The 17,527-nt window shown below is 43.6% G+C and overlaps 1 protein-coding gene across 1 annotated transcript; it reads left to right on the plus strand.

Moving 5' to 3' along the window:
* The first annotated feature begins 454 nt into the window (after positions 1–454).
* Positions 455–16,871, plus strand: flvcr1 (FLVCR choline and heme transporter 1). Its single transcript, XM_071370171.1, has 10 exons — positions 455–1,126; positions 1,322–1,466; positions 8,881–9,021; positions 9,612–9,679; positions 11,990–12,093; positions 12,322–12,432; positions 13,123–13,228; positions 13,835–13,946; positions 14,141–14,208; positions 14,884–16,871. Exons 1-10 carry the CDS (start codon positions 455–457, stop codon positions 14,968–14,970), a joined length of 1,614 nt encoding a protein of 537 aa, XP_071226272.1. The 3' UTR covers positions 14,971–16,871.
* Positions 16,872–17,527: the final 656 nt, after the last annotated feature.

Here is a 17,527-nt window from a genome sequence, read left to right on the forward strand (position 1 = left end):
CCTCAATTCTATTGAAGAAATTATCCAGTTTATTTGAATGCATAAAGAGGCCGGTGAGCACTTCTTCCATTCACATGTCCCGGACTGGTTGGGGATAATAACCGCCATAGCCCTCCAAATCAGGTATTTTGATTGGTCTGAGTCATCATCCGAAGGCCTCTATATTTGAGTTGTCTGATGTAAATGCGCCCTGCCTTATAGTACTCTCCACTCCCATGCACTGAACAAAAGCGGCACGGACATACTAGTCTATAGCAGGACCATGCGAAAGAAGGCGCTTATGAGAGCGAATACAGATAGATAGCCTACAATATTTTAAAATTACTTATTCATAAAACGGTGTGAATAGTTGTATTATCTACTAACTGAATGTTGGATCTGCCCTATTTTGCGTAAACGTGCTTCCTGACTTTAGGGTATAGGCTATAGAGATAGGCGACGTTGGCGCAGCATCATGGTGGCTGGCGAGTTGGTACAGGAGCATCTGCGACGTGACAACGCACCTGACGAAACAGACATCTCATGCAAGAGCTCGGTGCATAACGGGGCAGTCCCAATAGGGGATCAGTACACCGATCTAACGAATGGATCGGCACATCTGACAGAACTGGACTCGAAGGCGTTGGAACAAGAGATCCCTCCAGGTGAGAAGCAGGCTATGCTTCCTGGAGAGGAAAAATGTATCGAAACGAAACTCTATTGGAGAAGATTCGCCGTTTTAGCTGTGTTCAGCTTTTACTCCCTCGTCAACGCATTTCAATGGATCCAGTACAGCATCATCACCAACATTTTTACCCACTTCTACAATGTATCCAGCGACAAGATCGACTGGCTGTCAATTGTATACATGGTCGCGTATGTGCCTTTGATCTTCCCGGCAACATGGTTACTGGATAAAAAAGGACTGAAACTGACAGCCCTTATGGGCGCGGGTTTGAACTGCGTCGGTGCCTGGGTGAAATGCGCCAGTGTCCGGCCAGATCTGTTCGGTGTGACAATGACCGGACAGATAATATGTTCCATAGCCCAAGTCTTCATTCTCGGGCTGCCCTCTAAGATTGCATCAGTGTGGTTTGGCCCGAAGGAGGTGTCTACTGCATGTGCCACTGCCGTGCTGGGTAACCAGGTGCGTGTGTATTGAGTCATGATATGGGTGGCACCTATTGAATCCTTTAGCCTAATCATATTGTAAACTGTAGGCCTGCATGCTTATGATGTACATGTTTATGCTGCTGTATAAAAATAAAAATAACCATAACCATTTATTTCTGTATTTTGATGGAATATGTGACATTGATGTATTGGTCTGATCCCTTTCTAGCTGGGCACTGCCATTGGCTTCCTGCTTCCACCTGTCCTGGTCCCCAACACTGTGGAAGACATAGAGCTGATGGGACACAACATCAGCGTTATGTTTTATGGGACGGCTGTAGTCTCCACTGCTTTCTTCATCTTGACTGTAATTGGTAAGTAAGTTGACACAAGACTCATCATGCCATCTGGAATGGTGTTGTGCAGAAATGCATCCGATGGATAGCACATCATTTAGTCCAGGGCTCTCCAACCCTGTTCCTGGAGAGCTACCGTCCTGTGGGTTTTCATCCCAAACCTAATCTAGCACACCTGATTCTAATAATTAGCTGGTTGATAAGCTAGTTATAGCTGGGGTTGGAGCAAAAACCTACAGGAGGGTAGCTCTCCAGGAACAGGGTTGGAGAACCCTGATTTAGTCACTGTAGTAACTAACTCCATAGGTCCAGACGACTGCATTTACAATGCCTTCAGAAAGTATTCATACCCCTTGACTTATTCCACATTTTGTTGTGTTACAGCTTGAATTCAAAATGGATTTAATCAAAAAAAATTGCTCACCCATCTACACACTATACCCCATAATGACAAAGTGAAAACATGTTTTAAAATATTTTGCAAATTTATTGAAATTGAAATACAGAAGTATCGAATTTACATAAGTATTCACACCCCGGCCTACTGAGTGGCGCAGTGGTCTAAGGTACTGCACCGCAGTGCTAGCTGTGCCACTAGAGATTCTGGGTTCGAGTCCAGGTTCTGTCGCAGCCGGCCGCGACCGGGAGACCCATAGGGTGGCGCACAATTGGGCAGGGATGTCCTTGTCCTATCGCGCACTAGACTCCTGTGGTGGGCTGGGCACAGTGCACGCTGACACGGTTGCCAAGTGTACGGTGTTTCCTCCGACACATTGGTGCGGCTGGCTTCTGGGTTAAGTGGGCATTGTGTCAAGAGGCAGTACGGCTTGGTTGGGTTGTGTTTTGGAGGACGCATGGCTCTCGACCGTCTTCTCTCCCGAGTATGACTTATCACACAAGTCAGAGTTATACATAAACTAAGTCTTTAGTAGTGAGAGCTTTGCAATAGCAATGGCTGGTCGACGAATCACCGTCTTTGATGATTCGTTGAAAAGCGGCGAGACAAAAGTACAAAGGTCTTTTATAGCCAAGATCCACCACCTAGTCGACATAACAAACCAGAGATGTTTTGAACGGGTCACAAGGTGAGACTTTTTAAATGAGAAAGGAGTATCCCGTAGCCAGATAGAATTCGATATAAATTATCGTTCATCTTGGTCCCTAAGACGAGGCTCCAATTTCGTTCCTGGTACTTCATAGCACAAAACCACCAACTCATCCAATGGCATAAATCAATTGTCAACTCCAGATACTTCCATCTCAAGTAAAAGCCCTTCTTGACCCCACTCCTGGACAAGCTCACTGAGGGGAGTGAGCCTCTAGGTCATACACTAACATGCTGACCAGACCGGACACATCGCGTGCGCGAGCGTCGCAAAATACATTTAGAAATCCATATTATTCAATTATTGCACACACACCGCTCACGTGTGCCAACGAGCGTCTGCGATGCCAAGGGCTAAAATAGAACTCCTTTCTATTTCTGATGCAGATCGCGCAGCAAGTCCTGCCTCTCCCATCTCCTCATTGGTTTATAGAAGCAGGTACCCACGTGCCATCTCCTCATTGGTTAAACCCACGTGGGTGATTGAAAGACGAACTGTGTTGCCGGTCGGTGTAGTAATACTATGAAAGTTTGGATGCCGATCACCATATAAGTTCAAAGATGAAAAAGCCTGGAAGGAGGAGAGATGACTAGAAACGATTCGGTTGGCCGTTTTATGTGTCGATTAATTGTCGGAGTAGAGGTCCTTGTGCATTTCAGGTAAAATAACAACTCAATGTTCATATCCCAGGACAAATTAGCTAGCAACAGCAAGCTAGCTAAATAGGACAAATTAGCTAGCAAGTGCAAGCTAACTAGCTAAATTTCCATACATGTTTAATGCTTTTCGACCTGTCCCCAAATTAATGTAATTGGTTCAGAGTTTGTTTGATATTTTAACCTGCGTGTCGTGATCGCGTTTGGTGTGGGGGGACAAAATAAATGTATGCACGATAGCGCACGCGCACAGCCGGTTTGGGTTCCGTGTAACCCAGGATAAGTGCAACATCAGAGATGACATACAATGGTTCCAGACCATACACATCCCACACTGCCAAAGGAGGGAGTGACTGGTGCACAGACATTGTGGACACAAGTAATTGGTTCCTCATTAATCACGCCATCCCTTCACATGGTTTAAGAATAGGTAGACACATTCACATATGAAGACAATCTTCTCTCCTGTCGTTTTCCCTTTCTGATATTCTGCATAGCACCAGGGACATGTGAAAGATAAGCCTGACCTCTCCCCTCTCTGGGCCCCAGGTGACTGAGCCCGAGCTGATGGAAGAAGTGCAACTGCCAACACCAGAGTCCGAAGGGATACATTCTAATAACAAGTATATCACATAAGTATATTATGCAGATAAGACATCTTAATTATCTATGTTACACAACTAATTCTGATTCTTCCACCACACAAGCTATTGCTCGATCTCCCGGAAGACGTTACTAGCCTTTTCCCTGCCTGTACTGTTGCCTTTTTGGACCCCCTGTGTATGACCTTCTGCCTGCCCCTGGACCCAGCCACCTGCCTCCTCCTGTGGTCCTTTGCAATAAACACCTGCTGCGCCCTGCGCTTGAAACCAGCTCTCTGTTTCCCATCGTGTTCATTACAGAATACCTCACCAAAAACGACAGATGGATTCAGCGGAGCTGCAGCTACATCTAGCCCGACAGGAGGAACGAATCGATGAACTCTGCGACCTCCATCAGTCCATTCCTGCTTCACCGATATCAGGTGCCACAGCCTCCTCTCGTTCATCTCCCCCTCCATATCCATGCCTAATAAATACGACGGCTCCCCAGGGAAATGTCAAGGATTCCTCATGCAATGTAACCGGTACATAGACCATCACGCCGCTGACTTCACCTCTGACAAAGACAGGGTGGACTTCGTCATCTCCCTACTCACAGGCACAGCCCTGGATTGGGTCACAGCCCTGTGGGCTGCTCAAAGTTCTGATCTGTCCTCTGAATCACGTTTCCACGCCCTCTTCAAGGAGGTGTTCGACCATTCAGTTTCAGGTCGTCACACCGGGAACCTGTTATGTGAGCTGCAACAGGGCCGTCGCTTCACCACTGAGTATGCCCTTGAGTTCCGCACCATGGCTGCCGGCAGTGGATGGAGTGAACCAGCTTTCCTTACAGTCTACCGGAGGGGTCTTAATCGGAAGTTACAGACCGAACTGGCCTGCAGAGGAGATTTAACTGACCTAAACCAATACATCCATATCCATTGGCAACTTACTGGTGGACTGCAGACCTATACAGTTGCCCATGGCCTGCGAGTCTTCCACGCCCTTCTCTCGTCCACCATGGTCCAATAGCCCCGAACCCATGCAACTCGGCCGCGCCCCTCTCACGCCTGCCGAGAGACATCGGAGGTTACGTGAAAACCTGTGCCTCTATTGTGGAGAGAGTAACCACCTACTCAATAGCTGTCCGATTCGCCCCCCACGAGGGGGTGACCACAACCCCTCCACTTCTGCCCAGGTAAGCACCTCTACGTTTTTGAATATTACCAAAAGGCAGTTTGGTATCCTGGCTCTTCTTTCTGCTAATGGGGTCACTCAGTTTGTGGAGGGACTAGTGGACTCGGGGAGCAACAGGTAATTTCATTGACGAACAATTGGCACAACAGTTATGAGTCAAACTAATCCCTGTTAATCATCCCTTTAGGATTAATGCGCTGGACAGACAACCTCTCGGCACTGGTCTTGTGACTCGCATGACCGAAAGTATCATTCTTCAGATTGGCCTCCTTCACTCTGACGTCATTCAGTTAATGGTGTTGCCTTCGCCTAAGGAACCCCTCATCCTCGGTCACCCCTGGCTAAGCCTTCACAACCCTGCCAGCGGCAAGGGGAACTGCTGTCATGGTCTCCCACCTGTTTTAAGAACTGCTTCAGTCTACCTTGTCGAGCCACCTCTATAGAAGGATCGGAGTCTGCCATTCCAACCCACATCCCACCTGTATATGCCCAGTTCCTGAGTGTCTTCAGCAAGAAAAAGGCATCCATTCTGCCCCCTCATTGCCCGGAGGACTGCGCGAATCGACCTCCTTCCTGGGACTTCGCCCCCTAAGGGTCGGATCTACCCCTTGTACATCCCAGAGAATGAGGCGATAGACACCTATATAGAAGAGGCCCTCAACATGGGATTCATCCGTCCATCCACATCTCCGGCTGCATCCCGTTTCTTTTTTGTGAAAAAAGGATGGTAGTCTCCGTCCCTGCATAGATTACCGACCCCTCACTGACCTTACCATCAAGAATCACTTCCCGATGATTTCTGGCCGCACTAGAACAAGTTGGACAGGCTACCATCTACTCCAAACTGGACTTACGTAGTGCTTACAACCTGGGCCGTATCCGAAGTGGGGATGAGTGGAAGAAGGCGTTCATCACCGCTATGGGTCACTACAAATACCTGGTTATGCCCTACGGTCTCACCAATGCTCCCACAGTCCTCCGGTCCTTCATGAATGAAGTTTTCCAGGACATGATCAACCAGTTCCTCATCGTGTACATTGACAATATCTTGTTCTACTCTCACTCCATTGCAGAACACATACAGCATGTGCAACTGGTCCTCCAACGGCTACAGGACTACCACCTTAATGTCAAGGCTGAGAAGAGCACCTTTAACGTTACTATGGTAACCTTCCTAGGGTTCGTGTTGACACCAGAAGGGGTCAACATGGACGAAGGCAAAGTCACGTCCGTGCTTAACTGGCCCAAACCTACCACCGTAAAGGAACTACAACGTTTCCTAGGATTCTCCAACTACTACCGCCGGTTCATCCGAAACTGCAGCAGCACAACCGCTCCTCTCTCAGCTCTCACCAGTCAAAAACCTGTACCCTCCAATGGACCGACACCGCCCTTACTGCATTTGAGACCTTGAAACGCCTCTTTACCTCAGCACCCATCCTTAGGCAGCCAGATCCTACCCTTCCTTTTGTTCTGGAGGTTGATGCATCCGAGGTCGGCGTAGGAGCGGTTCTCTCTCAGCGGGTAGGGACACCTCCCAAATTACACCCATGTGGCTTCTTTTCCAATAAACTGTCACCCACTGAGAGGAACTATGATGTGGGGAACCAAGAGCTCCTCGCCATTAAGCTGGCAATTGAAGAGTGGCGCCACTGGTTAGAGGGAGCTTATCACCCATTCCTTGTCCTTACCGACCACCGCAATTTGGAGTACTTAAGAAGTGCTAAGAGGCTCAACTCCAGACATGCTCGCTGGGCACTCTTCTTCACCCGATTCAACTTCACCTTCTGCCCGGCAAGAAAAATCTGAAGGGTGATTCCTTATCCGTCTATTTGACTCCCGTTCCTCTAACCCAGCTCCCTGCTTCCATCTTGTGTCGTGGGACGCATACAGTGGGAAAGCCAATCAGCCGTCCAAGAGGCCCTACGCCACGACCCAGCACCTACCGACACCCCTGCAGGCGAGACTTACTTTCTGGCGTCTGTCAGACCCCAACTAACGCAGTGGTGCCATACCTCACTGAGTTCTGGCCATCACAGGATCACCCGGACCACGGAGCTACTGACACGCAAGTTCTGGTGGTCATCCCTAACAGCAGATGTCCGAGATTACGTTCTTTGTTGTCCCGTCTGTGCATGGGAAAAGAGCCCTTGCCAACTACCTACCAGTAAGCTCGAGCCTTTACCTGCACCACACAGACCATGGTCCCACATCGCCATGGATTTCCTCATGAATCTGCCAGACTCTTTGGGCTTCACGACTGTTTTAGTTGTAGTAGACCGGTTCTCCAAGATGTGCCGACTCATCCCCCTTCCACATCTACCTAATGCCATGGAAATGGCCGAGTGCATGTTCCACAGGTGTTTCGTCTGTATGGGATCCCGGAAGACATCATGTCGGATCGGGGACCCCAGTTCATCTCTAGGGTGCCATCCCCAAACCAACGGGCAGACGGAACGCCTGAATCAGGAAATGGGGAAGTACCTTTGCCAACACTGCACCCACCAACCACACGAGTGGAGTCGCTATCTAGCCTGGCCCGAATACGCACAGAACTCCCTGGTGCATTTCTCACTCCTTTTCAGTGTGTCATCGGATACCAACCCCCTGTGTTCCCATGGTAGACAGAGCCCGGAACTGTGCCTGCCATCGATGAGGGGTTTCGACGGAGTGAGCAGGTTTGGGAGACCGCACATTGGCACCTCCGTCAAGCTTCCTTCTCCTAGAAACGGTTCATTGACCGACATTGCCGACCTACTCCACTCTTATCACACACTATTTAGTTCAGTTCTTTGCACCCCATCATTGTGAGGTATTGTTTGTTTTGTGACACACTTCTATTCGGAGCTCCGTTTGTCCCGTAATTTACTCCTCCCATGTATGATAGTTTTTGCCTGCCTCACTAACGATGCCTTTTTACCTATTCCCTGCCTGTACTTTAGCCTATCGGATTTCCTGTTATCAACCTATTGCTTGATCTCCCGGACGACGTTACTAGCCTTTTCCCTGCCTGTACTGTTGCCTTTTTGGACCCCCTGTGGATGACCTGCCTGCCCCTGGACCCAGCCACCTGCCTCCTCCTGTGGTCCTTTTATTAATTTCTAAAATGTTCTACATACAAAATTACACTTTCACATTATGGGGTATTGTGTCTAGATCAGTGACACAAAAATCTAAATGTAATCAATTTAAATTCAGACTGTAACACAACAAAATGTGGAAAAATTCAAGGGGTGTGAATACTTTCTGAAGACACTGTAGATTTTCTATAGGCTACGCATTCCATACAACCATGCAAATATACCACAGTAAATCCAACCCAGTATCACAGATTATTGTGAAATAGACACAAATTACTTATTGGACATTTTTGACAGGCACAAGAAAATGTGTAATTTTCTGTGTGCAGTACAACATTTTGTATACAGTGAATTTCAATCACAGATAAAGACAGTAGGTTACTTAAGACAGAAACGATAGGAAGGAGGTTGGTCATTGAGGATGGGTGGGCATATAATGCGAACGTCTCGTCTAGCAACCCCTAGCCGAGCTATAACGTTAGCCGTCTAGCTAACGTTAGCCACCTAGATAAAGTTAGCCACAACAAATTGGAATTCGTTTAATGTACACGAATGCATTATGAAGAAAGAAATACACACAAAATGCACTGTGAAGAAAATTGTGTAATACATACAAAGTGTGCCTGTCACGAATTTCGAGTAAGTAATTTGTGTTTATTTCACAATAAGCTGTGATAGTGTTTTGCAAAATCAGGAATGAGTCATTACAGTCATAAGTTACTGAGTGCATTTGAAGCAAGAAACAAACACCTGGCCATTATGTTGTAAAGCTGTACAGCGTGTTAGTGTTGACTATGTCTCTTCTCTCCTAGTCATGAAAGACAGACCCTCACTACCTCCCAGCCAAGCTCAGGCTGTCCTGCCTGACTGTGCTCCTGAAGACTACTCCTACAGACAGTCCATCATCAACCTGTTCAAGAACAAACCTTTCATCCTACTGCTCATCAGTTATGGTGAGACACCAGACTTACCATAATCTTACCTTATTTTGCTCCTTATGTTGTTGCTACACTTACTATAACCATGTTATTTCCACTGTAACACAAAGCTACCTTAAAGTTATGGTGAGACACCTGACTAATTGCCAGGTCTGTGCTTTAGCAAACTCATCTGTTGGGTTTGTTATCACGCCAAACGTGTTTTTACATGACAAATAAAGTTTGAGGAGTTGGCCGAAGCACATACAGATCTGGGGCCAGGCCAGTTATCCTGAGTGCGGACCAGAGTCTCTTGTTATTGCATTCTGTTCATTCACTGATTATTTGCTGGGGATATTTGTTCCATTATGAGATCCATCTATCTTTAACCCCATACAAGGCAGATGAGATCTGTCCTTTAACCCCATGCACCCCAAGGCAGACTGACTGCCCAGTGCTCAGTACAGTTATGTATGTTTCTTGGATTTGACCTCTAGAGAGTTTCTTTTGTTGGTGTTCAGTAATTTTCATGGTTTTGTGTGTACTACATAGATTCTTGGAATTGATATCACTATGTCGGGATGAAACATTGAAAGAAATCAATTTTTTCCCCCATTTTCTTTTAGGTATCATGACTGGTTCTTTCTACTCTGTGTCAACACTTCTCAATCAGATGATTATGGCTTGTTACGAGGTAAGTGGAGTACAAAAGATGCGTGTTTCAATGACTGAAAATGAAGATGATTTGATAAGTTGATTTACTACATGCATAGCTAGATCAAACACAAGGTCTTGAACAGGACAGTAGTAAAGACTTTAGGGAAAAGTCTTTCTCTGTAAACAGATGGAGTTAAATGAGAGCGGAAACCATGACAGGGCACGAATCCATTGTCTCCCGCTTTGAAGTTCATTATCCGCTTTTTACGCATGCCTGCTACCCATGGAGGAGAGAGTCAATCAGGGTTGGCTAAAAGACTGAAAGACAAGCAACTTTCTGTGAACTCTAGTAGCAGCCTTCTCTCACTTTAACATGTCAGATGACATAAACATCACTTTCCCACCAGACTTTCCATAAATCCCTGAACCGTACCCCCTAAACCGATACACCATGTACAGTACCAGTCAAAAGTTTGGACACATCTACTTTTTCTTTATTTTTACTATTTTCTACATTGTAGAATAATAGTGGAGACATCAAAACTATGAAATAACACATATGGAATCAAAAAAGGTTTAAACAAATCTAAATATATTTTATATTTGAGATTCTTCAAAGTAGCCACCCTTTGCCTTGATGACATCTTTGCAGACTCTTGGCATTCTCTCAACCAGTTTCATGAGGTAGTCACCTGGAATGCATTTCAATTAACAGGTGTGCCATGTTAAAAGTACATTTGTGGAATTTCTTTCCTTTTAAATGCGTTTGAGTCAATCAGGGTGTGTTGTGACAAGGTAGGGGTGTTATACGGTAGATATTATTTGGTAAAAGACCAGGTCCATATTATGGCAAGAACAGCTCAAATAAGCAAAGAGAAACACAAGTCCATCATTACTTTAAGACATGAGGTCAATCTGGAAAATTTCAAGAACTTTTAAAGTTTCTTCAAGTGCAGTCGCAAAAGCCATCAAGCGCTATGATGAAACTGTCTCTCATGAGGAACGCCACAGGAAAGGAAGACCCAGAGTTACCTCTGCTGCAGAGTATGAGTTCATTAGAGTTACTAGCCTCAGAAAATTGCAGCCCAAATAAATGCTTCACAGAGTTCAAGTAACAGACACATCTCGACATCAACTGTTCAGAGGAGACTGCATGAATCAGGCCTTCATGGTCGAATTGCTGCAAAGAAACCACTACTGAAAGACACCAATAAGAAAAAGAGACTTGCTTGGGCCAAGAAACATGAGCACTGGACATTAGACCGGTGGAAATCTATCCTTTGGTCTGATGAGACCAAATGTAAGATTTTTGGTTCCAACCACTCTGTCTTTGTGAGATTCAGAGTAGGTGAACGGATGATCTTCGCATGTGGGGTTCCCACTAAGAAGGATGGAGGAGGAGGTGTGATGGTGTGGGGGTGCTTTTCTGGTGACACTGTGATTTATTTAGAATTGTAGGCACACTTAAACAGCATGCCTACCACAGCATTCTGCAGCGATACACCACCCCATCTGGTTTGCAGTTTGTGGGACTATCATTTGTTTTTCAACAGGACAATGACCCAACACACATCCAGGCTGTGTAAGGGCTATTTGACCAAGAAGGAGAGTGATGGAGAGCTGCATGAGATGCCCTGGCCTCCACAATCACCCGACCTCAGCGGTTTGGGATGAGTTGGAGTGAAGGAAAAGCATCCAACAAGTCGGCATATGTGGGAACTCCTTCAAGACTGTTGGAAAAGCATTCCAGATGAAGCTGGTTGAGAGAATTCCAAGAGTGTGCAAAGCTGTAATCAAGGCAACGGGTGGCTACTCTGTATACCACCCCTACCTTGTCACAACACAACTGATTGGCTCAAATGAATTAAGAAGGAAAGAAATTCCACAAATGTACTTTTAACAAGGCACACCTGTTAATTGAAAAGCATTCTAGGTGACTACCTCATGAAGCTGTTTGAGAGAATGCCAAGAGTGTGCAAAGCTGTCATCAAGGCAAAGGGTGGCTACTTTGAAGAATCTCAAATATAGAATATATTTTAATTTGTTTAACACTTTTTTAACACTTACTGCATGATTCCATATGTGTTATTTCATAGTTTTGCTATAATAGTAAAGAAATAGTAAAAAAATAAAGAAAAAAATAGTAAAAAAATTAAGAAAACCCTTGAATGGTACTGTATGTAAGGTCATACATGCATCCAGACCATATTGTGTCTGGAGTCCTCATGAGCCTCAAGTTTTAACTAAATGCTCTTAGCCATGGCTCTTCATGTGAATATGATAGTGTGGCACATGTCCCTTGAAAAGCCTGCTTTACCCTACACTAACATTAACCTCCTCACCCCAGAACCAAGAACTGAATGCAGGCAGGATTGGTCTCACCCTTGTGGTGGCTGGAATGGTGGGCTCCATCATCTGTGGACTGTGGCTGGATCACACCAAAACCTACAAGTAGGTATCAGTGACATTTACAGTAAGCTATAAAGTAATTAATAATAAAGTAAACTTATTTAGGCTATGTAATTCCCTGAGACATAGAGAATGATGAAGGTGGGAGTAATATTGTACATTTTCCCTGCCCATGGTACCTCCCTATTGCCTCTTTAGTTGTGAAACTCTCGGTATTGAATGTATCCACTTGTATTTACATAAATGTTCTGTCCTGTGATTGTTCTTCAGAATGACCACTTTGTTTGTCTACATCCTGTCCTTCATTGGTATGCTGGTGTTCACCTTCACTCTGGACCTCAACAGTATCTACCTGGTGTTCTTCACTGCCGGCGTGCTGGGGTATGGCTGGAGATAACCTCTCTGTTGGAACTAGATAAAAAAAGACTGTCTAGCATCATCATTGAGAGACGCTTCTCATTTGTGTAACTGACATCTTTGTAACCGGAAAGGATCCTGTAACCACAAAGGAAATGGTTTCCTATCAGATTGTAAAGAATTTATTGAAATGATAATTATGAAGTAAAATAGTAATGATAGCCCATGTTGCACATTGTGTCTACATGACAAGGTAGTGAACCGTAGGGTGTCATTCAGGACATTTCAAATGCAAGCCTCTTATTTTATTTTCCATGCCATGGTCTAATGACCTTTTGGACATCAGCTTCTCGTTCTCTTGTATGCTCTGAAGGTAAACAGTCACTCATGCAATGTCTCTATTATTTATGTATTGTTCAGGGGCGGACTGGAACCAGAAATCTGCTCTGGCATTTCTAACACACCGGCCCATTTTATTCCTTGAGGCCCCCATTATTAGCCAGATAATGAGAATTTTGTGCAAAAAAATCTAAACTGGACAGGCCCACTGGGCTAAAAATGGACCAGCCCATCTGGCATTTTCCCGAAATACCATATGGCCAGTCCGGCCCTGGTTATGTTCAACAATTATCAACGTCAAGGGCATCAAGATAAAGCAGTGTGTTTTCCCTGAGGGCAGGCATGGTTCACTGATATGATATTGTTATTCTGTAGGTTCTTCATGACTGGTTACCTGCCGCTTGGATTTGAATTTGGGGTTGAAATTACGTATCCTGAATCGGAAGGGACATCTTCTGGTCTTCTTAATGCATTTGCACAGGTAAGCGTCAGACACATGATCATCTAAACAATCATGAATATTTTTTTTTATTGTTTGTGGAACCATGCTCAACTGCCTCCAGTGATATTTTCAGGCAAATACTTTTGGGTATTCCCGTGCACCACAGCGTGTGTCCTCCCCTCAATAGTGTATTATGTAATATTTGCCTACCCACACAAAGTCTGCATAGTACATTTACTTTCTATTCTAGCTCTTCATAAAATTATTTAGCTTCTTTGCCAAGTGGGCGTCTGAGAAGTTTTTTGTTTGGTGATCTGTTTTGTTAGTTACTATAAACTTGTATACACTCTTGGGGAAAAAAAGGTGCTATCTAAAACCAATAATGGTTCTTCGGCTGTCCACATAGAAAAACCCTTTTAAGAACCCTTTTTGGTTCCAGGTAGAACTCTTTTGGGTTTCATGTGGAACCTCCTCCACAGAAGGTTCTACATGTAACCCAAAATAGTTGTACTTGGGACTAAAAATGGTTCTCCTATGGGGACAGCTGAAGAACCCCTTTGGAACTCTTTTTTCTAAGAGTGTACCCTTGAGGCACTACAGGTGTATAGTGCGTTGCTCACCTCCTATGTCTCCTTCCTCCCTCAGATCTTTGGGATTATTTTCACGTTGATCCAGGGAAGACTAACAACAGACTACAACCCCCTGGCTGGGAACCTGTTCCTCTGTGTCTGGATCTTCCTGGGCATCTTTCTCACAGGTTGGTTGGCTCTCTGGTCTGTTCTGATCTGTTCTGTGGAGTGTGGGTGTCTTTCATATGATCCACCTTCTGCTATGAAAACTGATACAGGCTGATAAAATACAATGCAATACTATGTAGGCTACACCACAACGTTGTATGTTTATATATTTTTTGATGAGGCTCTCTTAATTACTTTCACTTGTTTATTTCAGCCTTAATAAAATCAGAACTGAGAAGAAACAACGTCAATATGGGCATGGACCACAGAAATCTTCAAGCAGTAAGTCACATTCTGTCCATTTACCTCAGAGAGAGATGTTCTATTTTACTTTTCTTTCTCCTGAAAGGTCAGCCTCCTCTTAATCACTTTTCCTTGAATGACGCAGATGTCAGGTCACTCGTCTGTTTGTTCTTTCACATTGACAGCCATTGTGAAAGCTGTCTCATATCTCATGAGATCCCCAACATCAAGGGCCGGGCAAACCTCAAATGACAGAAAAGTCCTGCAGTGTCTCAGCCACTGACCTCTGCTGGGCTCATCTAATGTGCATTTTTATCATGTCGAGAGCTGCGTGCTGGGCAAAGCAAATTAATCATTTAATACATTTGTTTTCCATGGATTATTTGGAATAGTCTTCAGGCAGTCACTAGACAAAAGATGTATAGTAGTAGTCATGTTGCATATCTATTGAAAAGATTTATAGTTTTATAGTTCCCAGGAACATTGCTGACGTCAGTATAGGGCGTCTGAAAACTTGTGCTGTAGGATGTTGTTATGGGATACTAGAATACCATTTATCACTGTGATTATGTACCCCACTATGTTGGTTTAATATACAGTGATTGGCTGATAACATTGTTACAACTTGTTACTTGAGTGATGAGAAGACTCTTTGTCTCATGAAAGGAGAATAGAATACTTTAATTAAAGATATATTTCTCTCTGCTGTCTCAGGTCCCTACCGAGTGCCCTTCAGACAAGCCAACCAATGGCGTCAAGATGGAAACTTCAGTCAGCTTTTCCCATGAGACCTCACTTTAATCCAAAAAGGACAGGGGGGTCAGGTCGCTCAACAGTACTGAACATTTCAGAGGCCTACATTCAACAACATTTACTGAGGTTACTTGAAATCTCCTTTTCTTTGGATTGTATACTGTAATGTGTTATAATGTTTGTACTGTAGTGGTTTTAGCCAAGCCATGATTTGTTTATACATAGGTAAACTATAAGCACCTAAATACACCTTTTAACTTCCAATAGTCCTCTCCTTCTTTTGCTTGATGAACCCCTTCTGTCTCTACAATTGTCATCATCGCTGGTTCATAAAGTGCTGCTTATTTAAACTTATTTAAGGCATTATACAAAACCAAAAGGGACATATAATGTAGGATCTCTGACCTGCCTTAGCCTGTGAGGAAGAACATTGTTGTCATTATGGTGATGTTATTATTGTGATGCTGCATTATTTTAATTGCATGACAATGCAGTTTAACAGTGGCAGTTTTGTTCTCTACGACATGTCAGCCATTCATACAAATATGGACCAAATATGACGCACTAAGATGCACAATGCATATGACAAATGTGCAACATGCACAATCTACATTTCAGTGTATTACTTACATGCATGCTTTTGAAAGTGTTAAAATGTTGACAACTTTGTTGAATACATGGCACAGATAACAGTTCTGCCGAGATAGGTAGCTAATGGTATAGCAGCGCCACCCAGAGGGATTCTGTGGAAATACTAAGGAAGCTGTGTGGATGATGAAGCACAAACAGGAGTGATAATGACTGCAGCGTTACAATTAAAATAGCTCCAAACCTTCACAGTGGATTATATAGCTCAAACTGTGGCTATAAAGACTATGCACAGTAGGTGGTCTAGTAGTTAGAGTGTTGGGACGGTAACCGGATCAAATCCCTGAATTGACAAGGTAAAAATCTGTTGTTCTGCTCCTCAGTAAAACAGTTAATCCTCGGGTGCCAAAAACTTGGATTTTGATCAAGGCAGCCCCCCGCACCTCTTTGATTCATAGGGGTTGGGTTAAAAGCAGAAGATACATTTCAGTTGAATACATTCAGTTGGACAACTGACTAGGCATTTCCCAGCACATCTCTAAACCGCTATATTTTGGCTCTTGTATTTCCTTTGTTTTAACGGGAATAAGTAATATCATCCCATCAATAATCAGAAGATCCAACCCATAGGCGTTTCTGCTATCTCAAAAACAATTTAATGTTTTTAAATGGTTGCTTCCTGCAGGATATGTCCAAATTAGTGCTTATAATTATGAATATTTGCGTATCAAATGTTATTATTTAGCTTCTTATGACCGTAGAAAAATACATTTATTTGGTTGACAGATGTATTCCTCTCTTTTCTAGCGTTTTATGTAGTTCTGAATAATGATGAAGTAACATTTCTCTATTAACATTCATAACATTTCCTTGCTTTTTTCTAAATTTGATAGTTCACTAATACCAATGTGGTTATAATTGTTTCAATTATTTATTCATCTTTATTTCAATGTATTGCATTTACCAAGACCATTGAATTGAATCATTGTTCCCAACTGAAAATGAGTACATCCGCACCTTGAACTATACTTACAGTATTGTTCAATACAACATATGGCTTTGACACACCACTGTCTAAAGTCTCGACAGCCTGATTTATAATTTCGCAAAGTAATCCACAGTCAATGCCAACACTGTTACAATGCAGCTGCTATAGAATGTGTCTCCTGCACAATCCCTTCAAGGTGCCCCAGAGTGTACTGTAAAAATTAGGTTTTAGTTTTGCCTCTGTAGTTTGTCTTTGGGCTTTTGTCGGTGGTAAGGAGTCGCATGTGTACTTGCTTATCTGCAGATAATGTACTGTGGCAATCAAAACATAAAACACAGAGTGTAAACAATACAATAAAATGATTTTTAGCTCAGCTACTATAGTCAGTGGATGTTGTAATTCTGTATATGTTTTATTAATTGTAGTCATGAGGTGTCACAGAAGACTTTTAGCTAATGACCTAGATATTGTAATAATAGTGCCCTGATGTGGTGACCAATACATTTTCATAAGCATATGGTGTATTCTAATAATGTTTTGTGACAGTATTCTAAGTGATTGAAATGCTAGCATTTAGGTTTTCCCAATACTGGAAAACGTGTAGAGAAAGTTAGACCAATAGAGTTGGAATATGCGTTTGGCTGACATTGTCCAGAAGAGGGCGTATTTGACAAACTAACCTGTTACTGGAGTGCTTATTCTCATATTTCTAAATGAGTAACCTTGATATCCCACTAGGGAAATTTGATAAATAAATGACATTTATTTGCCATCTGCATTAATAATTTGGCCCTTGATAATCTTGGACAATATGTAAACATGTACATTGCTTGCTGAAAGAAGCCAATATCATTTTCTAAATAGCCACTGACCATTTCACGTCAGACACCACTTGTTAAATTGAATCGGGTGAAGTTTTTACATTGTTCACTGTTATAATAACAGTATAATTTAAAAAATATTGACCAAAACAATACCGGGCGTTGATAAAAATATCCCATTTGTTGCAAATTTCACTTGTTGACGCCC

The sequence above is a fragment of the Salvelinus alpinus genome, chromosome 27 (assembly GCF_045679555.1).
Source record: "Salvelinus alpinus chromosome 27, SLU_Salpinus.1, whole genome shotgun sequence".
Classification (NCBI taxonomy): Eukaryota; Metazoa; Chordata; class Actinopteri; order Salmoniformes; family Salmonidae; genus Salvelinus; species Salvelinus alpinus.